A 27,293-nucleotide genomic window follows, 5' to 3' on the forward strand; every position below is an offset into this window, starting at 1 on the left:
GTCGATTAATTAAATAATTTATTAGTTAACAACGAGCTGACGGATTCAGTACGGATGCAGCGCCGCCAGGCCGAGTCTCGGTGGCTCGGCGTAGCTGTGCCGGTATCTGCCCGGCGTGGGCACGATTTCCAAGGGTGGTCTGGCGCTGTCGCGATCCAGACCAGGGTACCGTTCGTGTTCGGATAGCTCCTGGTAAGTCGTTGCCTTGGCCCGCACCTTCTCGCGTATCTCCCGCACGTGCGCGCGGTCTCGGAAGTCCCGGATCTGTTGACAGAAATCGTTGGGACGTGAGTCGCGTGACAATAGATGTTTGTGGAGGGCTTTAACACTTTGAACGTCGATCCACTATTTACTACCGTGACCTCTTACTCGCGATTGTTGACCGGTTGGTATTAGAGAGCGTCAGAGGAGAGAGTAACGTAGGAACAGATAGTAGTAGTATGATAACGTAGTACCGTGTAGCGCGATGATGCAACAACATTGTGGTGGTATGTTTGTGGAGGACTTTAACACTTTGATCGTTATCTTTTCCTCGCAATTGTTGACCGGTTGGTATTAGAGAGCGTCAGAGGAGAGAGTAACGTAGGAACAGGTAGTAGTAGTATGATAACGTAGTACCGTGTAGCGCGATGATGCAACAACATTGTGGTGGTATGTTTGTGGAGGACTTTGACACTTTGATCGTTATCTTTTCCTCGCAATTGTTGACTAGTTGGTATCAGGGAGCTTCAGAGGAGAGAGTAACGTAGAAACACAGGATGTAGTAGTATGATAACGTAGTACCGTGTAGCACGATGATGCAACAACATTGTGGTGGTATGTTTGTGGAGGACTTTAACACTTTGATCGTCATCTCTTCCACGAAATTGTTGACTAGTTGGTGTTAGGGAGCTTTAGAGGAGAGAGTAACGTAGGAACACAGGACGTAGTAGTATGATAACGTAGTACCGTGTAGCGCGATGGTGTAACAGCATTGTAGCGATATGTTTGTGGAGGACTTTAACACTTTGATCTCTTCCTCGCAATTGTTGACTAGTTTCTGTCGAGAATAACGTAGGAACACAGGACGTGGTAGTATGATAACGTAGTACCGTGTAGCGCGACGATGCAACAATATTGTGGCGATATGTTTGCGGAGGACTTTAACACTTTGATCGTGGATCCTCTATTTACTACCGTGACCTCTGTCTCGCGATTATTGGTATTAGAGAGCTTCAGAGGAGAGAGGGACTTAGGAATGCAGGACGTAGTAGTATGATAACCTAGTACCGTGTAGCGCGATGCACAATATTGTAGGGATATAGTAGTTCGTTACGTATTGGTACGTTGATATAGTTAGTAGGTATTGTATTAGTACGTTAACGTAGTAGTGCGTGACGGTGTAGAACGTTCACGTAATTGTGCGCGACGTAGTAGAACGTTAACGTAATTGTGCGCTACCTAGTAGAACGTGAACGTAATAGTGCGTGACTTAGTGCGATGTTAACGTAATAGTACGTTATGTAAGAAGACGTTAACGAAATAGTACGTCCTACAGTAGGACGTTAATGTAATAGTAGGTAACGCGGTTAAAATATTAGCATAATATTACGTCACGTAGAACAATGTATAGTACTTGACTTACTGGAATATTAATGTTATAGAACGTTGGCGTATGGTGCGTGACATAGTAGAATATTAATGTTATGTTACATAACCTAGTAAAATATTAACGTTATAACACTTAACGTAGTGGACCATTAACGTTGTAGCGCTTAATGTAATTAATGTAATACTACTTGATGCATTAGTATATTGGTATATTGACGTAGTAATGCGCGACGTGATAGAACATTAATGCAATGGTACGTATTAAAAAAATCAACACTCTAATACGCGATAAGTTGATAAGTTATCGAAGCACTCCGCGATGCGTTGATACTCTATAGTAATAATACGTGCGACATGTTGATGTTGCACCACGTGGTCTGATAAAACATAAACATGGTAGTACGCGATCATAGTAGTCATCATAGTAACGCGTTAACGTGTTGCTACCTAGGTAAACCGGAATATGCAGAAATTCTTGACACACGAGTGCATCGTTTTGCAAGCGAAAGTCGAGAATTTTGCACGCGACTGTACACTCGCATCTCGTAAGGAGCAGATCTTAATGGTTACTGCCTGTCGCAACAATGTGCTGACACCTACCATAGCATTCAAAGATACACAATGGAGTAGCAAATGTCAACGAAAGACTACTAGACACACCCTTTACTGTATTGGCGCGACAAGTAATTAGCGTTTCGCTGTGAAATCGCTCATACAAGAGAGTGTACATTCGATAGAGAAAACCGGACAGGCCCGAGAGAAACCCCAAGCGTTGTGTGCTCTCGTCTCTGTCAAAGCAAACACCACGGTCTCGGAATATCTGGACACGACTTTTGCTAGATTGTTCGTGCCGTGTTCGAACACACTGTGCAAATTTTGAATCCCAATGGGGCGATAGAAACTCTACGATCCGACAGAGAATCACGTCCGTAGTGATGGGTGCGATCAAGAGCTGTTCAAGAACTGTTAACTCCAAGAGTAAAATTCGAAACGCTACAAAATGACGAGCTTTGGGTTTGAGGGAAAGAGAATCATTGGTCACGCAATGGAGCGATCGATATTCTACGATCTGACAGTTCCTTTGGAGAATCGCGTCCCTAGCAATGAGCGCGACTAAAAGCTATTCGGGAACAGCTAAATCTGAGACTAAATTTCGGAACGTCACAAAACGGCGAGGTTTGGGTTTTAGGAAAAAAGGATCGAAACTCTACGATCCGACAGTTCTTTTGGAGAATCACGTCCGTAGCGATGGGCGCGATTGAAAGCTGTTCAAGAATTGCTAAAGCCAAGAGTAAAATTCGAAACGTTAGAAAGTGACGAGGTTTGGGTTCGAGGGATAGAGGATCGTTGGTTCCCAAATATCGACGCCCGGTAAGTATCCCCAAAGGTGTCTTGACAATAATACCGACTCTGACAGGGGTTCGATACGAAGGGCCTTGAAGAACGTCGGAACAGAGGGACGAGAAATCAATGACCCTTACTTCTCTCGGATCAACGACGTTCCTTTGATCTCGGAAGTCTCGTCCAACCGCTGGGTTTTCGTAGAAGCTCCTCGGTCGGGGCCTCGAGACCTCTTGCTCCGGTGGGCGTTCCATCGCATAATGATGGGTTCGCGGCCGCGGCCGGGCTCTATAAGAAATATCGTTCTCTCGTTCCGATACTTCCGAATGATTTCGTCTGATCAGGTGTTCGTGGCCAGTCGTTGAACTGTTGCTCGCTGGATGTTGTCGAGCCGGTTGATCCTCGTCCGCTTGCCTGGCCAACTCGACCCTGTCGCAGCCGAAAAAGAATTCAATTAAGCATCGTGGTTCGGTATAATTTATTCCTACGACTTTATATCAAGCGTTTATTATATCCGCGCAATGAAATCCCTCTCATTACCGGGCCTTTACGAGCAATACCTCGTACGTCACAGTTCCGTCCCGCGATTGTAGGTAGCGGATCCTTTGTGCACGCGTCGTAAGAATCTTCGGATAATCATTTATTATTCGCGCGTCTCGAGCGAATGGCTGGAAACATCGAGCCGATATCTCGTGAAAAGAAAACGTACGTCTTTGAAATCTTGAGAAATTGACCTCAAGGTAATAATCATATTTCTTCTTATCGTTGTATTCGTTGCTTGGTCATTTTTTCCTCGGTCCCGGATAGAGTTTCTCACCTGTATCCAGCCGCGTCCGTTTAAACGATACACATTGTATACACGCGCGGTATCGGAAAATCAGAGGCGGGAGTGCGTACGCGAGTCACTCTACGCGCGGCTGGACAGCTTTTACTCGAGATTGACAACCGTGATTGCCGGCCCAAAACGAATGGCAGCGCGAGAAAACACCGTAGGCGCGGGCAATACGCGGCCTCTGAAAACTAGTCTATCTAGTCGACCGAGAGAAAATGAAGCGGTCGTCGAATCGTTGGTTCTTACAAGGGGATCGGTGCCCCGGCTTTTTCTGGATTAGAAAACGAATCTGACGAAGTCGTTAAGGTCGCTGTTTGGCCGCGGGACTCTCTTCTGGGACTGAAAGTTGACTCGAATCGATTCGGATCGAAAGTGTAGTCCGGTTTCTTGCCGACCTTCCAATACGGTGGCAGTCGTTGTCAAACCGAAGGGATTCGTTCCGGTCGGTTCAACGTTTACAGACTTCGAAGACTCGTAGTGTTCGGAATGAATTCGGATCGAGGTAAATTTCTCCGTGCTCGTCGACGTCCTCGTGATCTCGAGGATCCAACGCACTCGAGAATAAATCGAACACCAAGAAAAATATTTACCGTACCTGTGAACGTGATGACTTTCAACTTCTCTTTGCCTGGAAAGGACAGGCCTGGCGATAGCCTCTCTCTCCATGGCTCGGAACATTTCCTTGGCATCCTGGAATCTCTCCCTGGGACTGGTCACCTCGCCGGGACTCATTCTGGGCTGGTATTGGGGGCTCGGCGACCGTTGCCTGAATTCTGGGGCCCTACGGCTTCTGTTACAGCTGGGCGAAACGCCTCTGTTAATCTGGCTGGGCAACCGTTCCGGGCTTCTCGGCAGTCGAGGCAGGGTCATACTGGTCGCTGTTGTCTCGGGTTCTGGTAAATAGTCGTTCTCATCCGCTGGCGCTCCCCAGTCATCGTCTGAAATTAATAGTAATGGTTATTTGGATGCTTCAATGGGACTGAACAAGCCAAAACTGGGCCCGAGGGTCAATATATTTATGTACTTTGAGGTTAGAATGTACGGATCGAGGCATTCGAAAGAGTTACACCTAAAGGTACACATCAGGATATACCAAAGAGTATACTCAAGTATATCTGTTACTTTAAAAGTATGTAACTATTATCGAGGACAAAGCTGTATACTTCTAGATGGGAAATACACAACGGGATATTCCAAAGTGTACTTTGAGGTTAGATTATTTAAATCGAGACATTCGAAAGAATACACCTAAAAGTACACATCAGGATATACCAAAGAGTATACTCAAGTATATCTGTTACTTTAAAAATATGTAACTATTATCGAGGACGAAGCCGTATACATCTAGATGGGAAATACACAATGGGATATTCCAAAGTGTACTTTGAGGTTAGAATATTTAAATCGAGACATTTGAAAGAATACAACTTAAAGCTACACACCAGAATACACCAAAGAGTACTTTGAGATTAGAATGTGCGGATAGAGGCATTCGAAAGAGTTACACCTAAAGGTACTCATTAGGATATACCAAACAGTACACACAAGTATCTCTATTACTTTAGAAGTATGTAACTATTATCGAGGACGAAGCTGTATAATTCTAGATGGGAAATACACAACGGGATATCCCAAAAAGTACTTTGAGGTTAGAATATATTACACCTAAAGATACGCACCAGGATATAGTAAAGGCTACTTTGAGGTTAGAATGTACAGATCGATCCATTCGAGAAAGAGTTACATAGGTGTACCTTTCGAAAGGTACACACCAGGATACACCAAAGGGTACTTTGAGGTTAGAATATAAGGATCGTGGCATTCAAAAGAGTACGCTTAAAAGTACATACGAGAATACACTAAATGGTACATCTAATATCTCTATTACTTCAGCAGATGTAAATATCATCGAAGACGAAGCTCTATAGTTCTACTTGGGAGATACAAAATTACACCAACGGATACACCTAAGTATCTTTGTTGCTTTTGCATATACGTAAATTTTATCGAGAAACTGTACAATTCAGTGCGACGGTGACTCCATCTCCTATTCTACGACATTCGATCATTTCGAGCATCCACGAGAATACCCGAGCCCAAGTTACCATAATCGGAACAACTATCTCCGCAATTCCTGATAAATAGTCCTCATTTCGGTCATTGTGTTCTCAGGTCCGGCTGCGAGCGCAAAACAATGCACAGCAATAACCTGTCAGCGCGTGCACGCGAGCTGAACGAAGTAACCGCGATCGAGAAAGAAGAAGAAACACGGCAAGAGTCTTCAAGGTAAAAGCTACAATTTCTCTTTTATCAAGCAACCTGCCGCGGCAGCGAGAAGACCGGTCGAATACTCTGGTGTCTCTCGGGGAAGAGGTCAGGGAGGTTTGAAAAGAAGCTGGAATCGAAGAGGGAGAGGAGCCTCAAAGAGACACGAAGAGGCTAAGAGGAGCCCCGAGGCTGTGGGCCGAGAATGCGGAACTTTGTTCCCTTATGACCTCCCGCGAGGTCGATTTGCGCACAAATTCAGGTGGTATCGTGGTCAGAGCCTCGGTGTCCTCGGTGTCGTCGTCGTCATCATTACTGTCTCAGTCATTATCATTGCGATCATAGTTATTATCGTCACCGGGAACGGTTGGATTCGCGCGCGCGAACTCTCGTGAGCGCTCCCGCATGGAAATGCGCCTTTCGAGAGCTCCTTTGCGCAATAATCGCGAACGTGGAGCGCTGGGGGGACGGAATGCTGTTGCCGCGCTAGGTAAAAGTTAAAAGGCAAAGAGCCTGGGATCTTCTTAATATCATCGCCGAAGGTAATGCAACGTTGATGTTCGCCGCTTCTGGGAGGCGGCTGGTATTACCAGCGGCGGTTTACACCGAGATAAGAGGCATCGATTGATTTTTAAGCGAGTTGCGAGTGCCGGTGAATTTAGGCGCTGACGAGATTAGATTGTCGTACAGGTGCTCGTCGGTTAGCTTACACGAGCTGGTATGCAACCGACAGAGAATGGACCTTATTGGGATTGGTGTTTCATTGGAAGAAGATACTTTACCCTTCGACTCGAGCCGTTCACTGGAAAGTTAGACAGGTACTGTGCGAGGATAGATTTTTAACCAGGCGGTTGTGCAATTTGTATGGATTGTGAACTCTGGAAGAAGATGGCGTTTTCTTGGAACGAACTATCGGTCTCAAATTGTTCAAACATTGGTCGAATCGAAGTTGAAAACGAATTATCAAACAGGAATCTGTACAAATAATGCTAGAAATCAGTTGCCTGTGAGATTATCGACCAAAGATGTTCCATAATTATCGAATCTAGTTAAAAGTTTCTCAAACGTCTCCAACCTCAAGATTACCTTCTTTTCGGAGCAAATTTTAGTGATTCGTAGCAAGTTGCGTGAAAATTGCGAGATGCACCCTTTCGATCGAAGCTCGCAGGAGTCACCACCGGTGCTCTGGACCAAAGTAGTAACACGTCCGTGGCAAGGCAGTTACTCAACATGGCGATAAATTAATCGGTGCTGGGCTAATCGTCGTTCGGAATCTGGGAAGCTCAGGATAGTTTCGCGCGATGTATCGTCAGCGCGAGGCACCGATACATACGCAAATCGTGAGCCCGGCGCGGGCAAAGTGTGCCAGATCACGGTCTACGAGAGGAGGAGGGCCGAGACGCGGCGCTTATATGGAGATACGAACGTGGAAATCGTGATCACCGCGGTGCATCGTGTCCCCGAGACACCTGTTGCAAAACGGGTTCTTCCGTGGCCCGTAAAAGACGAATGATATAACGTCGCGAGCGCACGATTTTTTTCGGGTATGTTTGACTGCGCCGGGATACACTCCACTTGGGACAAACTCTCCCCCTTCGTAGTTCCAGAACAACATTCAGGAATTAGCGCAATTGACACTCTCGCATAGAATCTGTAGATCGTTTCCAATGAAATCCGTGGCGTTATTAAATCACCAATTTATATCGATGGCGAACGATTAGGTTTGAACACGTTTGACTGGTCTTCGGACAGGCTCTCCCCTATTTCAAGTCTGAGGACACCGGGTAGATATTCGTGCAATTAAGACTGCTAAATTGAGTTTATAAACTGTTTCCAATAAAGTCTGTATTAATGAAATCACAATTTCGATCGACAGTAAACGATTTTATTCGACCGTGTTTGTCTTTGCTTCGGACAGGTTTCTCTTTCCGTGTATAAGGACAGCTTGCAATTAGGACTGTCAGATCGAATTTATGGATTATATCCAATAATATCCGTGCTATTAAATTCTTGATTGTGATTGAGAGTAGACAATTTTATTCGAACATGTTTGACTTGGTCGAAGACAGCACCTGTTCTGCACTTTCCAAGTTCGAGGACGTCGCTCAGGGATTCTTGCGATTCAATTTCTGAGATCGAATTTACAGATTACTTTTAATCAAATTTGTATCATTGAATGCCCAATTTGTATCGAGGGTACACGAGTTCGTTTGAACGTGTTTGACTTCGTTTCGGACAGAATCTCCTTATTCCCAAACTGAGAAGACAATTCCAATATTTTATACCCAAATCCACACACTCGTATCAAGAAATACGATACGGTTATTTCTGAAGTCATTAAGTTGGTTAGAAAAATTTGAAACCTGGTCTCGAAATCAAAGTGACGTGTAATGAACAAAAAGTTGCTCGTAAAAATGAATGGTAATATTTGTTTCGATTTTCGCGTCGGTGAAAAGTAGCTTTAGTCGGTCAGTAGCACGTTTAGCTAGAAAATATCCAAACACAGGACATGATGCATACTGGTGGTAAGGTCGTAAATCTGCGGGATAACTCTTAATCCACTCGCGGTTTAATTGCATCAGATAAAGAAGCAGTCGTTGAACCTCCGTGGCTCTGTGCAACGGGCATAAACGGAGAGATTTTCATCCATAATTATTCCCAGCGCGCAGTCAGTTTTGTGAAATAACCAACCCGTTGGACGTGTTCAGTTCGTAATGCAAATGTAAGTTTCCCACAACGGGACACGAATCGTTTGAAAAACAAACAGTAAACATTGCAGCGACCGGGCTCTCAATGTTCCAGTCCTGCTACTCCTCTAGTCGCTGACTTCCTCGTACTTGGGTTATTCAATTGATCCAGACCTTGTCGGACTCTGGAGTAGCTACAAATTTTCTAAAGTCACCTAACGAGTAACTGCAACTTGTACCCGCTGTCTTGTGCCGGTACCAATTAGGACATCTTTAAAATTGCAATCGTAACCTTCGATGTCCTGGTCGTGACGTACTTCTCGATGTCCAGTCGACGTCTCCTTCGCATCAGGGGTACCAATTACACCCGAACGAGTTATCAACGAGTTATCAACACGTTATCTCTATCGTTTGCGATAATTACGAAATAAGTTTCCAAAATTGTGGTCGTTGAACTTTCCGTGCTCCAGTTCTGTCAGATACACGTTCGATAACGTCGCGCTACTGTCGAGCGAATTAACCCAACAGGCTCTCGTAATATCTAGCGCTACAAATTCCAGTAGCGTGGATCAACATCGGTCCCCAGTGTCAAAGCAGCAAGATTTTTGCCTGCTCGTACAGCCGCGGAGTCAGGAAGATGTATGTGTATACCCGTAGGCTGGTACCTGTCGCTGACACGACGTCCTAACGGTATTCCTTCCACTGTAACAGGTGCCCAATACAATCTCTCCTTGTACGTAGTTAACGCCGAGTCAGGCCTTCGCTGGCCATCCGCGCGGATATGAGAGAATACTCTTTTTTTCCCTCTTCTCGAAATTTATTCGTTTACGTTATATGGGTCAGTCGTCCGTTAAAAACGTGTTCCGCGAGAGGAAGGCACGCCCCGAGACGCGGCACTGCCTGACTTTGAAGTTTCAATCTGACGTGACCACGTTTGCCTTCCCTTTAATCTTGTTTCGTCGACGTCTCCGAGAGAACCCGAGGGGAATGCCATTCGAGCGTGGAGAGGCGAAACGTTTCGTTTCTTTATCAACAACAGGAAAAATTTACCGCTCTGCAGATTTCTTTTTTCAACATTCTTGCATTCGAAGCTCGAATTCAGGATGAAGGGACTCTTACGCGTTCAAAGGACAACGAACCCGTTGACCGTACGTATCAGAAGCTTTTGAGGTTAGAAATTAGTAGTCGATCGCGATTACTTACTCGAAAATTATATTCAATACATGTGGATACTTATTCCAGAATTATTGTTTCGTTTCATACGATCGAATCAAACGTGGAAATATAATTTTAGAAATCTCAAGTATTATTCATTTGTTATACTTTACCTGTAATTGCATCGATAATACTTGGAATAAATTGAGTAAGTTCAATTCGACGTCCGTGTCGAATATCGTTGAAAAATTTGACACGATCGATCGCCAATCCTATGGCGTATCAATTCCTAACCTCAAAATTTTGTACACGAAATCTTTGCAGATTGACGTTGGTTCAACTCCCCTGACAAACGACCGACGGTGCATTTTCGTCCCGCTCGTGTTTCAGGGGCGTAAGAGCGACGAGAAACAGCGAAGCGGAAGCAAATCGCCGCGCGTGAAAATACGCGCAGCGACATCGGCGACAAAAATTTGGACGCTTTCTACCGGCCGAACAGGTGGCCTGTTCCGCCACGAATCTTATCGCCGCTCGTAGAAAACCGGGCAGAAGGCGACCCCGTAACCCAGTTTCGCGCCGACCAAACGAAAAATCGTTTCTTCGTCGCGAGGCGTCTTCGATTTTTCTTTCTCCGCGCGCGCGTGTCCGCGCTGAATGCAAAAGCGCCGAACGCGTACGTCTAATAACAAACACGTTCGTCTACTTTCACTTCGATCGTACGACGATTATACGGTACGGGCGCGTTTCGACGAATCCCGCGGGTTCGGTCCCCGTCGAATCGTTAATCGCGCGGTCCTAACCGGAGAAAGTCTCGCGATTTTGGAAACGGGTAGGGCGCCTACGTACCGAATGACCGCCGTGTTCCTGTTCTCTCTCATTTGGATTCACGTGGTTGTGCAACGATCGAATTCCGACGATATTTGGAAACCGAACGAAGACGGTGAGCCATCGGTAACGTTGCGATACATTCGGAGACGATTACTGCTACCGAAGATCGCGGAAGTCACCTCGTAGAATGCGCCGCGCGACAATCGTCCAACGGACTGTGACGAAAGAACGGAGAAATCATTCGATCGATTCGTGTATCGTTAATGTTACCGGGACAATTCTCCGTATCGCGGAGAAAGGAACATGCGCCTCGAATGATCGTTAATTAATTGTTTCGTACGGTGTGCGTATTTGTTTTTCTCTCGAAAATTTCGAATTCCGTTCGATATCGTCGACATAAATTTCTGTACTTAAGGTCGTTTGCAGGTCGTGTCGTTATAGATTATTGATTTTGACGTAAGTTGAAAACACCGTGCACAATGTATACAGTTAAAGAAAAATTCCGTTCGAGACGGGTGACGTCGAGTCGTCGATAAAACGTCTCTGCCATTGGTTTCTCTATTTTGTACGAGTCATTAAATTTTCTTCCAGCAATGTATCACGTGTACCACTTTGAACAGGTACTCCAGGAAGTCGCAAAAGATACCCATCATTGTTGGCTACATCTTCATCTGTTTTCATTTCTGTTCCAAGAATATTCCTATTTACTCTTGCTGTTCGTTTGCCTTGCCGGTCACTGTTTATCTTAATTCTTCGTTTCTACCGTAATTTATCATACGTGTATCTGACAGTACATCAAACGCAAATCCAAGACTTCCTACAGATGAGGAGTCCACGTAACGCGATAAACTTCCGACTGGGCTCCTTCGTGGAAACACAGCCTTCCACGCTTCATCTGTTTTGTCCGGGAGAATTATTACGGGACGCAGGATCGTTTCCTGAGTGGGACCAGGAAAAGAAGAAGGGACTTTCACTTTCGTGCAGCATCCGCCGGTGCAATCGTTTAGCCGGTGTAACGACGCGTTCAAGCAGATCGCCTAATTTCCTAGGAAAACACTCGGACCACTTTCCACGCGGCAATTAACTGACAACGAACGCGCGACAATCCTTCTACCGAGACCAGTTTTTAGCTTAACACTTTTTCCTCGAGGAAAGGGTAACCTACGTAACCAATCGGGGGGAAACTTTAACGACCGATTCTCCGAAAGCTCTCGAATATCACACCAACCATAGCCGGTCGTACAAGTTTGTATACACTCATTTCACACAATTAACTATAATCGGTGGTACGAGTTTGCATACATTCATTTAACGAGGTGAACTGTAGTCGACCGTTCAATTCTCTATGAATTCATTTTCTATGGTTAACTATAGTCGGTTTTTCTACGGTCTGCATGTACTCATTCCATAAGGTTAACTATATATAATCTGTGGTACGAATTTGCATACATTCGTTTAACGAGACGAACTATAGTCGACCGTTAAATTCTATACAAATTCATTTTCTATGGTTAATTGTAGTCAGTGGTACAATTCTACATACCCTAATCTGACATGGCTGACTACATCGGTCGTATGAGTCTGCATGCACTTATTTAACGCGGTTAAAAACTAAGGTTAACGTGGTTGTGTAAATGTAAATGTACAGTGTGCGCGAGAGAAGATTACGTCCGGACCACTGGCAGGTATCATTCGTTCAGAGGCCATTTCCTCAGGCACGAAAGGAAGTGTGTATACTTGTCTCACTTATTAGACATGCAATCGTTTAACATAATACGAAAGAACCAAAGTAGACTAATAATATACACTTTTGTAAGATTGTGTATATTCGTGATCGAAGATTAACAAAGTATTCTAGACTATTTTAGCGATCTTTAATATCTTTGCAAACTTTCGTTTTTGTAAACTCTATAAATTGTTGGTAATACTGGATCATCGATATAAATTTCTGTACTTAAGGTCATTTGCAGGTCGTGTCGTTATAGATTATTGATTTTGACATCGGTTAAAAACACCGTGCATAATGTATATAGTTCAAGAAAAATACCGACAATTAATAAATCTCGAGAAATATGACCTCGAAACAAATAATTAACAACCGTAGTATTTATCCAGTCTAACCAAACAACTTTTTCCTTAGATATTTTTCATATTGTCGAAGGTAATGGAGACTTGTCTGGATAACAATTTCTAGAAACATTTGTACAGCTAACGAAGAATTTTCCATGATATTGCAAGTTTGAAGTACGTGTATAGATGTTTCTGATCGATCGTGCCCATTGTAACGATAATATTTTCACGATTTCATGTTTGATTAATTCTTTAAACATCGGTTCCTCGCTAGATCAATGTTCCGTATAACAAATGAATATTATCCAAGGCTTATCTTGCATAATTCATTCTACTGACAAGCAAGAAACGAAGAGTGATTCCTCGAGGCATGTTCTAACGCAGATTGACATAATAGCAGTAATGCCAATAATGCCCCCGGCGTGCAAATTCGAAGCGTTGAACGTCATTTGCATCGCAGTCACGGTGAATTCTGCGTTCACTCGCGCTTCTCATTCACAATAAATTTCACACTTGCTCGGCATGACTATCGAATCCCCGCTAACGTTACACGCCTCTGTGGTGTCGTAATTCTCGGACGCTTCGTGGCATTCAACGCGGTATGTTGTCACAAAATTCTTCCAGCGTTTCATACGTGACGACATCATTCTCAAACATCCTACCGAGGATTTGCCAAAAACGTATTCCGAAATTTCAAAGGATTTGAATAAATTTCTACCTGTTCACCCATAACTTACTATCGCGCCGTATATGTATCTACCGCGCCATACATTGAGATTCTGAGACATTTTTAAATTATTTTACAACTACTCTCAAATGTTATAGTATATTTTTAGTCGTGCAAAGAAACGTATTCCGAAATTTCAAAGGATTTGAATAAATTTTCGTTCACCCATACCTTACTATCGCGCCATACTTTGAGATTCTGGGACATTTTTAAATTATTTTACAACTACTCTCAAATGTATCATAGTTTATTTTTAGTCATGCAAAGAAACGTATTCCGAAATTTCAAAGGATTTGAATAAATTTCTATCCGTTCACCCATATCTTACTATCGCGCCATATATGTATCTACTGCGCCGTATTTTGATATTCTGGCACATTTTTTAATATTTTACAACCACTCTCGTATGTATCATAGGTTATTTCTAGTCATTTTCAGTTTACTTTCCCGAAATATTTTCTTGCTGCGACCTCGTCATTCTCCGATATTCTTTTAATCGTTTATCTGCAACTTGCTACCACAAGATATACCTATTGCCTTATTTTGATACTTTGGGATACTTTTAAATTATTTACCAAATTCAAAGGAACTCCATTTATCTGAAGTGATTTAGTGAACTTCTAACGAATAGTTTCAACTACTGACCAGCGTTACTTCAGTTATGTAAACATCTGTTATGAACGAAAATGAAAACAAAACATACTCATACATTGTAGATACGAGTCAGTCACGAAGCAATGTCTTGACCAAGCAGCTTTTTGATCACGATATTCAATTATTGTATTTAATTGTATTTTGAGAATATGGCTTCTAATAGTAATTCAAAACGTAAGAGCAACGAATATTTCGAGAAGAAAAATTGAAATCCGAAAGAGATCTTTCTTTATCCAGAGTATACAACAATATCTAACCTTAAGCGAAACGAGTCTAAAATAATAAAACACAAAACTAAAATGGTAACAAATGAAAAGAATTTTCATTAAAATTGAAGTATTGATTCGATTGCGTAAACTATCTATCCTAAAAATTCATACAAACGAAGCTTCTACTCTAATCCTCGAATCATCGTAGATTATCACTAGTAACTCTCTTCCCCGAGAAACTTCGTTGTTTACTTATTACGCGACACTTTGGAGCAGCATTCGTTAGAAAACACTCTCGATCCACGTCACCGAAATACTAAAAAATTGTTTACAAATATCACCGGTAAGGGTAGGGTCACGGTGACCGATACTACCGTTTCACCGAGACTTAAGTGCACCGCGCAACTAACAGTTTCTTATTACGAGATTAATCGAGCAGAACCGACACGACACCCGTGCAGTTGAAATAAGAAGAGATAGGAGAAAATAAATGTTGGATGTTCGATCTACGATCGAAGGTCAGCGTAATCCACTTACCCGAGGAGGAATCTCTAGAAGGTCTAGACGGTCTCGGGCCCAATGGATGATGGCTCTGATAAGGCGGGGGCGTAGCGGCACTGTCCGAGCCTATTCCGCTGCTGGCAGCGCTTCTCGTGCCGCCTCTGTCAACCGTGATACTACCACCTACGATCGTTTGATTCAGGCAACGTCTGAACTCGATGCCAGCAAGATTACCGCGGTGTCTGTGGACTGTATCGTAATCCCGTGGAGGCAGGAGGATGGGCCCAACGTCGTTGTCTCCTGAATTCCCTCTGCCTGGAAAAAACAGGAGTATCTTTTACTTACCACTCTTCTTACGACACCTTATTCCTTTATGAATATTCGCGGCCAGATCGATACACGTTCTTTCATCAACGTTTCGTACCACCACTCGAGCCCCGTGTACTTGTTCTTGTACCGATTTTTCAAATCGCACCAGACAGACGAGTATCCCGGAAAATAAATATTTACCCAATTTGGCGCGTAGCTCGGCAGCCAGGGACTCGAATATCGTGGTTGTTTGTACGGGATCGTGTCTGAGTTCACCACTCCCCTCCGACGACTCGGATTCCCTGGTACTTCTACCGTCGCTGCCCAAATTGCTGCGAACTCGTTCCAACGAGGTGACCCTGGCCAAATTGTCGGTGTGCGACGCCAATGCTTTCAACTGACCGCCCAGCAATTCGGCCGTCTCGACCGAGTCGCATCTGAAGTCAGAGTAGTCGGAATCTGAGACGAGAACTGGACGTATTTACATTGGACGGAGTTACTTGTAAAATAATCTCTCGGGTATCTCGATGGAAATAATAACGGTACCGCGGCATTTAGAAAAACGTTAACGAGCGTTAACGAGCAACGAAATACCAAAAAATGGGAGAACCATTCCGTACTTAATGTAGAAATATTCGAACTCGGTGTCCAATTTAATCGTAGCTCGGTCTCTAAATATTCCATAATATCTAATTTAAAGAATGTATTAGGAATTATCTCGACCTTCCGTGAAATGCATCCCGCGTTTGTGCTTAAATGGAAGAACAATCGTACCGTACTTTCGAAATTGCGTTGCCAATACTGCGAGTTGGATACTACTCCGAATGGTAGACAGAGAACAAAGGAAGTATTAGAAAATGCTGTAGATGGGTCGAACGAAGTAGGAATGTTAATAACAGAACTGCCACTGAAATTGCAGGTTCACTGATTTCTCCTAGACATAATACCTAGGTACCTAACTGCAATCACAGTTGGGTGATCAGAAACTTCTTGCAAGAACCGGGTGTATCATTTGTCATACTTAGTTCAACGATTTTGAGTGTCATGTTGAAGAACAAGCAGAATTTTCGCTCCGATGGATTTGTTCAAACGTTTGAAGAGGCACGAAACACGCGGTAACTTGATGATCCAGGAACCGTAGAATCTCTCATTCCTGGTTCGCGACCAGCTGTTAATTCTCGATCAGGTACAATTATCACAGCGTTTCGCAATCGTCGACCTTTATTATCCTACGTGAACTCGGCAAGAAATCGCGGTCAGCGAACTATCACGCGGCTCGCGCGCGAGAGCCATTTACCTGGTTCCCGATCGAAATCGCCGATTCATGAATGCGACGCCATATTGTATAACGCCGCGGTTACGCGATGGAAAACCGTCGAATGGGTTTCTCACGGATCGGATACGGGATTGAAAATACGGTTTGTTACCAATGCCAAGGCTGTTCTCGCGCTCAACGTCACATGGGGAACATTAGCATGTGCGAACGCGCGAGCTTACGAACAATTTTATTAACAACCCGTTAGGAATCGCGGTGATCGTTAATTAGCGTGCCAAGCGTGCCCGATAATGGCTGAGATCTGGAATGGTCCGTGGTTGGTATCCGATACTTTTTCTTTTTCCACCGTGAACATGAAAATTACTACGATTCTGCGCGTCTCGAATGTTTTGCAAACTGTTTGACACTGGCCCAAAGGGGTCGTTAAGGAGCTGGTCTGCTAACAAGGTAGAGACTGCAAATTAACAGTATACGGTATTGCCGCGGAATAGTATGAGAAAATGGCGATGCGACCACTTTGTGAACGATCATTGGTTAATTGGTATTGGTATCTATCGTTAATATGCGCGAAGGTGCGTTGCTACGCGGGCCTCGGTTTAATTAAACTACGTGGCGTCAGTTTGTGGTAATACTATATTCTAGGTTTATAGAGGTTTGGTCGTGGTTTAAAGGGAAACTTCGAAACTTTATGTTTGGAATAAACGGATACTTTGGAAACAGGTTTCACCTTTTATTTCTGAGGATAAGGAAGAAGATTTTATGCAACGGAAAATATTGTTCTCAGACCTAACCTATATTTAACGGAGACACGACGCAGACGTAAGCTGGACTCGAACCTTTCGAGGTCGTTGAACTGTTTCTACTGGAAAACGTGTGTTTTGTATATAATTCCGTGCCGTGTGATATTCTATATACAATTTATGTGGTTTCGTATCTCGCGATATTAATATGTATAGAGCGTGAGTTTATCATGGTAACATCACTTGCACTGTGAGGTTAAATTCACAGCGATGGCATGTACATGGTAAAATATTGAAATTTTAGACGGTACGTGTATCATTATTGTTATTAATATTGAAGTTTATAGCGACCTGTATGCGTGCACGTGAACAGGATTGTTGGTGGCTGGATTTGGAAGTAGCAACGTCGCGGCGACGACGTCTTCCCGCTGCACAGCCGCCAGCACAGCATGTCCTGGTACCAAATGCTTCACAGCTGACCTCGTCGAGCCACCTGGATGAACCGTTTGTATGATCTTCAGCCCCTTGTTGCTCACCTAACAACCGCAAAATAACATTTTGAGATTTTGTAATCGTTTCTGCCAGTTTCAAAGAGTTCCAACATGGCTGACGTTAAAATTTTAAGGTTAGATGGCAGCCATATCGCGATAGGAAATTTTACCAAGTATATTTAATTCTATTGTTATTTCTCTCAATTTAGTTTTAAACGTTTAAAAGTAACAGAACTTATAGACTGTGATTGTTACGCAATATTATAAAACACAGAATTGTAACGTATTAAATATCAATGTCAAGGATCGACTCGATATTAAAACTGAAAGAAATTTCCAAGAAACTTTCCTAGCTGTATACTTAATGCGAGTGGGTAATTTAAGTGGGTGGAGTAAGATTCGTATCAAGTGAAGCATATTGAACTTCGATGCTTGTAAATAGCTGTCCTCAATAACCAAGGTTACTTGTCATTAAAAGGGAAAGACTTTCCTTAAAATAGTATTGTGTACCCCGTGTGTAAAAATATTTCCTTTTCGAAAGCAAATAATGACAGCGGTACGATGAAAGTGACCACGATACTACAAAAAATAGAACTTTCTCTGTTTCACGATCGCAGTTTTAGGAAGGAACACACGTTCGTATCGATAGTTATTATTCGCTCAAGGCGTTGAAATTACCCTCGTGGCTATTTCGTCGATGGCCATGGAGATCCATTAGGAATTTGATGAGTAATCGGCTACTTTTAGCGTACAATGATCGTGAGAATAATATGATGTAAAACAGAATCCACCTCGGGGCAAAATAATAAAACATCTAGAAAAGAAATACCATTCTTAATCGGTAATTCGATATCTGCGAGTCAAACTTCGCGCCATTAAAATCTTGAGTCACGAGAAGAAGGTGTCGGGTATAAATCTCCTCCAGAGAAAGTAGGAAAAATATACGAACGGTCTCTGACTACTTTCCCAAGAAAACGATAAAAATACCGATTCTTTATAAGCTGTTTCGATATGTAGGAATCTTAGAGTCTCTGGGGTCTGAAACTGAACTTGCACCGAACGTTCATAACTCAAGTACCGTGTTTCTACCCGAGAAGAAAAGAAAACAGAGAAATTTCTCCTCTGGAAGACTTCTTAAAAAAACAATTCTTTAATTAACTCCTTCGTAATGGCTGAACATAGAACTCTTGAAAATAACCGTTACAATTTTATCGTCTGCGCGCGCAGAGGACAAGATGGCGCGCACGATTGCACCGAAATTGCAAAATCCGCGGGCGCCGACCGCGCGGATTCTTGAAACGGACGAATAAACGACCACCTGTCCTCTGTGTCTGCGGTTTCAACGAAATCGACCGCAGAAAATGACGCGCAATTTTCATTCCGTCGAAACTGTTCATTAAGGCTGTCGCGCTCTTCGCGAAAATTCGGGGTGCTAAAATATTCTCAAGGCGAGTGGCACGAGCTCTCTCGCAACTCTGCCGACAATTGCACTTACACAATAATTAGGCGGGTCTCGAGATGTCGTAATGGTTTTTTTTTTTAGACAACCACGCACGTGCACGTCGACTAAATCCATCTCGAAACGCAACCATTAAGATCTTGACGTCACGATAAGGACACCTTTCTATTCACAGAACTTTAGGCGCGCGAAAAACAATAACCAGGTCCTCCGTGGAACGTGAGATACATTTTTTCGATTCTTTGCACCGTAAGTGTTTATTTACAAATTGTGAAAATTCGATAATGATGTCTACAATAAATTTTGAATATAATATCATTAATGCAAATTCAAGTAGAATAATCTCTAACCCCTAAATCCGACTGTTTCTACAGTTTAATTTACGTTTTGAACTTTAATTTTCAAAATAAAAATTTCGATTAATTATGAAATAAGTACCAGATACAGAGTTTTGATTTTTTTATAGAAATATTTATTTCATAAATAGAAGAAAAAACACAATGATTAAATAAACTCAACACTTAAAGTTTCTAATAAAGAAGAATCGTGAAATTGGCGCAGAGACAGCAGTCGGTAGTAAATCAAGATGGTGGTAAAGTTTTGAATGAAATCAAAGTAATTTGGATAGTTTTTCTTTCTTGTAAAATTACTTGTTCAATGATGTAATATAAACGGTATTAAATATTAGTGATTATCTACTCCTTCGTATTCGTGGGCTTATTTGCAAGTGCAATTGCAATGTAATCGATCCGAAACCATAATATAAAAACAAAATACACGAGGATCGTCCGTATTCCCGGCGTCAGATTTCGTGCACGCGAATATCGTGTCGGCAATTTGCCTCGTGCGGCTGGAACCATGAGTAATGAGGCGTTTTTAAATCGGCATGCAACCCCCTTTGCAAATTTCAATTGACATGCAACGGGAATGTCGAGCAACATGCCAGCTTAACGGTCGCGGGACAATTTCGGTGTCATCCATTTTATTTTCTCTTTCCCATATTGAACTCACCGGATATATTAGCTGCGTGCCCGTTTCTGTAAGATTCAGGTCAACGAATTTGTTATTGCGGTTATCTAATTAGCTTGACGCCGCAGGTGTCGCTTATTAATTTGCGCTAGCGAATTGATTTTCACGTACAAACCATACCCCATCGGAATAATTTACCAAAGGAGATTTATTTATCCGAGAGAAAAGAACAGTTTTCGAATTTTCCCGCCAAAACGCACGTGATCACGAACATTTCGTCCATCGGATAATCGTATTTCACAAAGACTTTTTAGAGTGTAAAATCAAGGCGAAGAAGTCGAACCTAAATCGTAATTAATGAAATTTTTAATTCTTACACCTTTTGCAATGTTTAATTTACAATTTTTATCCATCTTCGTCGAATATTCAAATATTTATCCGGTATTATCGCAATGTCTTTGTCATAGACAAACGAAGAAATTGTGCATATCGTATATCGAGTGAAACAATATTGCGTAAAGGCAAGCCATAGCCAGAGGCTATTTTCAATTCTAACCTCAAAGATGATGAAAAGTATCACAAGTATAATAGGTTGCTCGATAAGTTTCGTCGTTCTGTAACAAATGGGACTACTAACTTCGTCGTTTTATTCTTCTCAAGATGGCACTACTGTTCGATAAACAAGTGTAAAGTTTTACGCAGATCTTCCTATATTTACAGTTCGAATCATTCGTATATTTACTATTGTTCAAAGTCGAAGTGTCGTAGTATATTTTCACAATGGAAGAAAACGAGAAAACTTATCGAACAACCTAGCAGTTACGCTCTCGATCGAATAAACAACACCCTGTTGCGTCTAACATGGAATTTAGAAAGAAACGAGAACCGCGCGTAAAAGTCGCGCGTGTAGATCGAGAGAACCTTAAGGCCCAAATTACGGTGCATCCTCGGAACGCATTCCTCCGGCTATCAATTTCACCAAAACAAGGATTCCCGCGTAAAATTTAGCCATCACGTTGACTCGGCCGAATATTTACATATCGCGAGTTCGGTGTAGGTTGCAGAAGGTCGTCCTCGAGGACCAAGAGATCGTTAATCCGAGGCCCGACCCCTCTCGAGAAGTTTCCTCGTTCGGGGACAATTTCGTACGGAAAAATTTACGAGCGTTCTCGAGGAAGCTGATAACCGTCCGCGAGCAGGTCGAGGCCTGGCGATTTCTGTATGTAGGCTGAGGTCATAAATTCGTGATTTTTATTCGACCCGCGGACTGCTTTCACTGCCACCCGTGGGCCGGGAGCGGGCCCCGCTCGCGCGCGAAAAGTGGGGGAGGAAACACGGTGGATAGGTGACTGCGCGCGCCTCCCTTCCGACCGTGACAATTAATTGTCTCTTTTTCGCGGTATTTTCGGCCGCGCGACGAAACCGGATCTCATAATGGTACCGCTCACCTGCAGCGTGACCTTGAAAGGCTCCTGAAGTCGTTCCCGCTCGAGCAGGTAAGCTATGGCACCGGGCATCGCGTCCACCCCCTTGGCCTCCCTCGCGCCCAGGTACCAAACGTAGTACGAGCTCTTCTTGACATCCTTGCTGCTCCTCAAACGCAGGGCCATCACTCACTGGCTGGAGAAAAAACCAAAAAGAAAGGGCACTTTGGTTATCCTCGACGTGCCATTTTTCCACGTACGCGGGAGAAATAAACTCAAGGTCGGTGGTCGTTACTGGAATTCTTTTCGACCCGTTGATCGAGGTCTTCTTCGGAAATTAACGATAATATCCTTGTTTGTTTGTTTGTTTTTTTTTTTTTTTTAACGAGCGGGATAGGATGATTCATTACGGGTTGATTATTTATGTCGAAAAAAGGACCTCGATCGGGTAATATCGGGAACGAGTGACCTTGAGTTTATTGAATGCGGCGCAAGGTGAAACGAATTTTATTTATAAAATTGACGTCACAAAACAAACTTTTCCCTTCGTATTATACACTACTCGCTGTTTCGTGTATCGTGTGCTGCAGCACCTTGCTTCAAGGCTTTGTTTATGAGAGCGAAACTTATTAAAATAAGCATAAGTTCGTAGAGCGGATTGAAAACTCTAAGACGTGTATTTTTTCTTTTTAATTGTCTCGAAGCGAAATACTGTCGAGGTGTGATTTTAATTCTAATTTCAGGCTTGTGTTTGCAATCGAATCAAAAATGAAACAAGAGCGGATGAAGAAGTAGGAAAAATTAAACGATTGAGTTAAGGACGTACAATAATTCTTCGAAGTTCATCAATTGATATATAGTTCAATTGCTTGAAAAATATTAATTAGAAAATATTTGAAGTAAGAATAACACGATTTAAAATGAGGAATCGTATTGGAAAGAAAAATTTTTAATAACTTTCAAAATATTATCCCAGTTACTATTACTGTGGTTTGCTTTCGACATGATGTGTATAACATAGTTTGCATACCGCCTAGCAATTTCGTGAAGGAACTGAGGACGCTTTCTGGTTGTTTTTGCTCGTGTAACGGATCACTCGTCACTAAGAACAGTTATTAGACGGTCAGCTGACAATTAAAACCTTGAATCGACAGTGTTCTAGATGTTATTTATTTGATAGCATCTTCGTAGATGGTTTTGGAATGTTTTTTATACTGTACTTGTCTTTTCAAAGAGGAAATAAATTTTAAGAATATGCTTAAACATTACATTACTTTATATTCCATCAAGTACTGTAATTAGGTAGTACACGATTTTATATCACCAACAGTGGTATAATTCATATTATAGTTAAACGAACGTAGAACTCATTTTCCAGGAAATACAGGAAAATAGTATTTCACCGAGAAGGTAGATGGCGCAAGTATTACTTTCCTGAGACACCATATTGTTTCCGAACTCTCTGATAGTATTGTTATGGAATCTCGTTAAATATAATAACCCTCCATTAAAATTTTACTTTTCACTCCAACGTGCACGTGTTGTAAGGTTTTTCTTATACGATCAAATATACGGTTCTAAGAAATGGCTGACCAAATGCATTGCTCGATTATCGCTAACAATGAGAGCTGAACCGGTTCCAAGGCAATATAATTAGCCACACCATCTTTCATCCTGACGTAATAAGATAAAAAGATTGATAATCATTATCGCGGACTGATAAATAGAAACCTAAACATTGCGCGATACGTGGTGCGGCTAATTTTTGTTGTCTAAGACTTTTCCTCGGGGCAAGAAGACCGATTTTCCGCGAGGTAAGCTTATACCGTTCCTGCTCCACGATGAACACGAACAGCTTGTCTGTTCATCCACTTCCTCAATTACTTTCACGCTTAAACCCGTTTCTACGTTATCCGTCTTGCGAGGAATCGGTTCCCACCGATCTTGCGTCGCGTCGATGGTGTGTCTGAGGCGAAAATATCCCAGGAACCGGAAGCACTTGAGCGAAGATCAATGTCAGTCTAATGCAAAGAATCGTTAATTATTCTATGCGTGTGTACGCTCCTCGCGAGTGTAAGATAATATTGATGTACAATCGTCGGTGAAACATTAGAATATTCCAGTTATAAATTCATTTTGCGTTATAAAATGTGAAGCTATAATATATATATCGCTATAATATATATATAATTCAATCGTTATTTCAAGTACAATTTGAAAACTGGAAAGCATCGCTTTCTAACCGAAACAATTTCTATCTTATAAAATAATATGTATACTTGAAAATTAAAGTGATATTTAATACAGTTATCCAAGCAAAATAATGGAAAACGAATGAAAAAGCAACACTGGTCTCAGAGAAAGTGACGTTAAAAATGAAACCGTGTAAAATGAAATAAATTTTAAAACTTTTCTCTTGGGTCGAGAAAAAGAAAAATTGAATCACTGTTCCGGGCGATATATTTGACAAAGTATTTATGATTCTCGATAAAATGTTTCGAGTGGATATTTAGAGGTTAATTGTCGCATTCCATCGATAAAGAGACTCTCGCTTTTCGATATCATCGAATTCGAGGCGTTCGATTAGCGCGCGATCGCAATATGCAAAGTTGTATACGGTACGTTTGGTCTTACGGTATAGGTTTGTTCTCTTTATTTATGCATTACACGCGTTTCGAAATCTTATACGCTCGCGTGTAGCCGTAAATATGTAACAGGTTCGCTTTACCTACAGACACAACACCGTTTGCAGGAAGAGTTACGTTTCTTTTAATAATAAATTTCACCGAGTAAGCTGGTTGCACACTGTTACAAATGTGACTATTTATTTAGTCTTTGGATCGTATTCAGTAAGGACTCTATGAATACTAACATTTACTTTACGTTTTACAATTAAAACTTATGAATTAACAGTGACATTAATTGCTTGGTATCGTGTCGAGGAAATGTTTCGGCAAGGGAAAATTACGATCGTTTAAACGTTATGGAAATAGAATTATTCGAATGTTTCAATTATATACAACGATTACATTCTCCGGGAATGAAAATTACAACTTTCAAATCTCCCACTTTCATCGCTCCAAACGGAAGCAATTAAACACGAATTTCTTCGTTCACGTTGAGTTTATCACTCTATCAATAATTCAATCCAAGGATTTAAATTCCACAGGGTGCATTTAAACATTTCTCCGTTACCTAGAAAAATAATTATACTAACTGTAAGCAAAGTCAAAAGTTGACAATTACTCGTAAACGTTTAAGGAAATATATATGATGTCAATCAGCGGTACAATCGGATGAGAAATGATTCTATGTGTAAGAATAAATCGAAAATATAGAATCAAATTTTTTGTATCAATTTTTGTTTCGGAAAGACAATCTGGAAGCTATCTCAAAGCGCATGCGCAACGCGCGTACTTTCGAATTCGATACGATGCCTCGTACGACAAGATTCTAATCTACACTTTGGATTTATTTTGTGCATAGAAGTTGCTCCACTCGTTATGGAACACCTTATACGATAAACCAATGAAGCAACAAAATATATGTAATAACCTCAAGGTGTGTCACATTATGCAATTCGTCAAAATATGATGAACTTCAAATATAGCGAATTATTATACTATCGAATGGTTTGATGTTTATTTAAATAATATTTTTACTGTACTGCAAACGCGTTGAAAGAATTATCAATTTATGTACACATATACAAGTACTACGCAATTTAAGAGACACCATGCTCGAGCGTCGACTGGATTCGTATTCACGAGTACATACTGAACTTGATCCCGCTACTATGCTTATTATTTCAAAACATTTACATATTGCTGCATCACCGGCTCTTTACCACGAGTTATCGAAGCGTTCTTTCGATAATTTTGCTCAATTTCTCAAAAATATTGCTCACATTCATTTCGAAGTTTTACAAAAGCTTCGCAGTAATTGAAAACTGAGGATATTTTTATTCCATGAAATACTTTGATATGTCGATTAAAATAATTAGAGAATCTATAGACTTGACCAAACATAAAATTCTGAAGAACGAAGTGTAATTGCCGTTTATTTATCAACGAATTTTATCGTATTAACCTCTAGAATATTAATTATCGAATTTAAATGGCTTTAACGACTAATTATCGATCTTAAACAGATGATTTTTGTTTACGTTTTGACTCGTATGTTTAGAGATATTGAAGTTAACCTATAAAATATAAAATTATAATTGTAAATTTATCGACACAGGTCACATTTTCATTGCTTTTCAATTTTAAATACAACCTGACTTAATTTGCAACGATACACCCTGTATATCGGTTCACGTAAGGAATTCTTCAAGTCGCCTTAGTGCGTTAACTGCTGCAGTGTTTTTAATCGAAAGATTCTCGATGCAATTCTTCACGCAAGCTACGAGATCGCACGTTACTTATTTTACTTTTTCACGAATAAATATTCATCCCTCTAACGCATACTGATTACGATTCTTCTTTCAAACGCTCGTTATCCATTGCTCGGTCGTAGTTAGCGCTTAGATTAAATCATCAGCCACGAATTAACTCGACAATAAACGTATTAACATCCGCCGCTACACTCTATGGTATCGCAAGAATTTCGTACACCGCAACTTGGCGTCCCTCAATTCCGAGCACAGTTTCTTCGAGCAATGCATAAGGTAAAGAAACAGAGCAGACGGTAAGGCAACAGTAAACACGCGTTAACGTTTAACCGTCGCTACACTCTATGCTATCGAAAGAATTTCGTACGACTGGAACTCGGCGTCCCTGGACTCCGTGCACCGTTTCTTCGAACAATGGACAAAGTAAGAAGACAGGGTGCGTCACAAGGCGACGGTACAAACGCGTTAACCTTTAACTGCTGCTACACTCTATGGTATCGCAAGAATTTCGTACTCGGCGTCTCTACGTTTCCTCGAGCGGTGTGCAACATAAAGAAACAAAGACAGATAGAAGAGAGAGAGCGAGAAAAAGAAGCGAAAGAGAAAGAAAGAGGATTGAAAAGAAAGAAAAGAACGAAAAAAAAAAAAAAATACAAAGAAACTGACCGCCAAGAAATGGGTCCGGGATGTTCAGCGCTCGCGGCGGTTTTCGCAGAAATTGAGCAACGGCGCGCAGTCAACGGGTCTTCTGCGTGCGCAGGTCGTTGGTTCGTCGTAGCAGAGGAACAAGTTGTACGTACGGTGCGATCCGCGTACGTGTCGCGGCGTGCACACCTCCTGTATACGTATATACACGAAACCTGGCACGCACCACCGATAAAGAGGCGAAGCTCGGTTGTTCTGACAGCTGCGCGAGCACCGAGCACTTTTCCACGCTCCCGGTGTATCTGTCGTCGCGCCGTCGGCCGACGGACCCGCCGTGTAAACTGAGGGGGATTCGGGAACGGGGCCCGGCACGGGGGACAAACGCTCGGCGCGAATTCTCCACGAAAAATGCCGCGGAAACGAACGTCCGTAGGGGGAGGGAGGGGAGGCGGGTAGGGAGAGGAGCGTTCACTTGTCAACGACGCGGCGCGAGTCGTTTCGCGCGTACCTAACCATCACGGGATACTGACTCCGCGGCGGAGATCCTCCGCGAAGAGCTCGAGTGAAACGCGGACGAGGGAGAGTGAGCGAGCGAGAAACCCACCGCCGCCGGAGCGAGGAAACGTGCGAGCGAGAGAGCCAGAAAACCACAGAGAAAGAGAGAGAGAGAGAGAGAGAGAGAGAGTAGCAGCGAGCGAGACACGACCGACCACTCGTCGAGGCTGCGT

At 42.3% G+C, this 27,293-nt stretch overlaps 1 protein-coding gene across 3 annotated transcripts; it reads right to left on the bottom strand.

The window, feature by feature from the left end:
- LOC143155191 (uncharacterized) lies at window positions 1-27,293 on the bottom strand. 3 transcript variants are annotated; one of them, XM_076327655.1, is made up of 8 exons: window positions 27,276-27,293; window positions 21,552-21,719; window positions 17,536-17,720; window positions 15,370-15,605; window positions 14,896-15,174; window positions 4,359-4,701; window positions 3,072-3,360; window positions 1-264 (listed from the first exon to the last, which is right to left on the bottom strand). In XM_076327655.1, the coding sequence occupies exons 2-8, from the start codon at window positions 21,711-21,713 to the stop codon at window positions 46-48; spliced, it is 1,713 nt and encodes a 570-aa protein (XP_076183770.1). In that variant the 5' UTR covers window positions 21,714-21,719; window positions 27,276-27,293; the 3' UTR covers window positions 1-45. The 3 variants fall into 3 exon arrangements, with proteins under 3 accessions (XP_076183770.1, XP_076183760.1, XP_076183750.1); XM_076327645.1 differs by lacking the exon at window positions 27,276-27,293 and adding an exon at window positions 26,587-27,201; XM_076327635.1 differs by lacking the exon at window positions 27,276-27,293 and adding an exon at window positions 26,587-27,200 and having other exon boundaries at window positions 21,552-21,723.

This window comes from Ptiloglossa arizonensis, chromosome 1 (genome assembly GCF_051014685.1).
Source record: "Ptiloglossa arizonensis isolate GNS036 chromosome 1, iyPtiAriz1_principal, whole genome shotgun sequence".
Classification (NCBI taxonomy): Eukaryota; Metazoa; Arthropoda; class Insecta; order Hymenoptera; family Colletidae; genus Ptiloglossa; species Ptiloglossa arizonensis.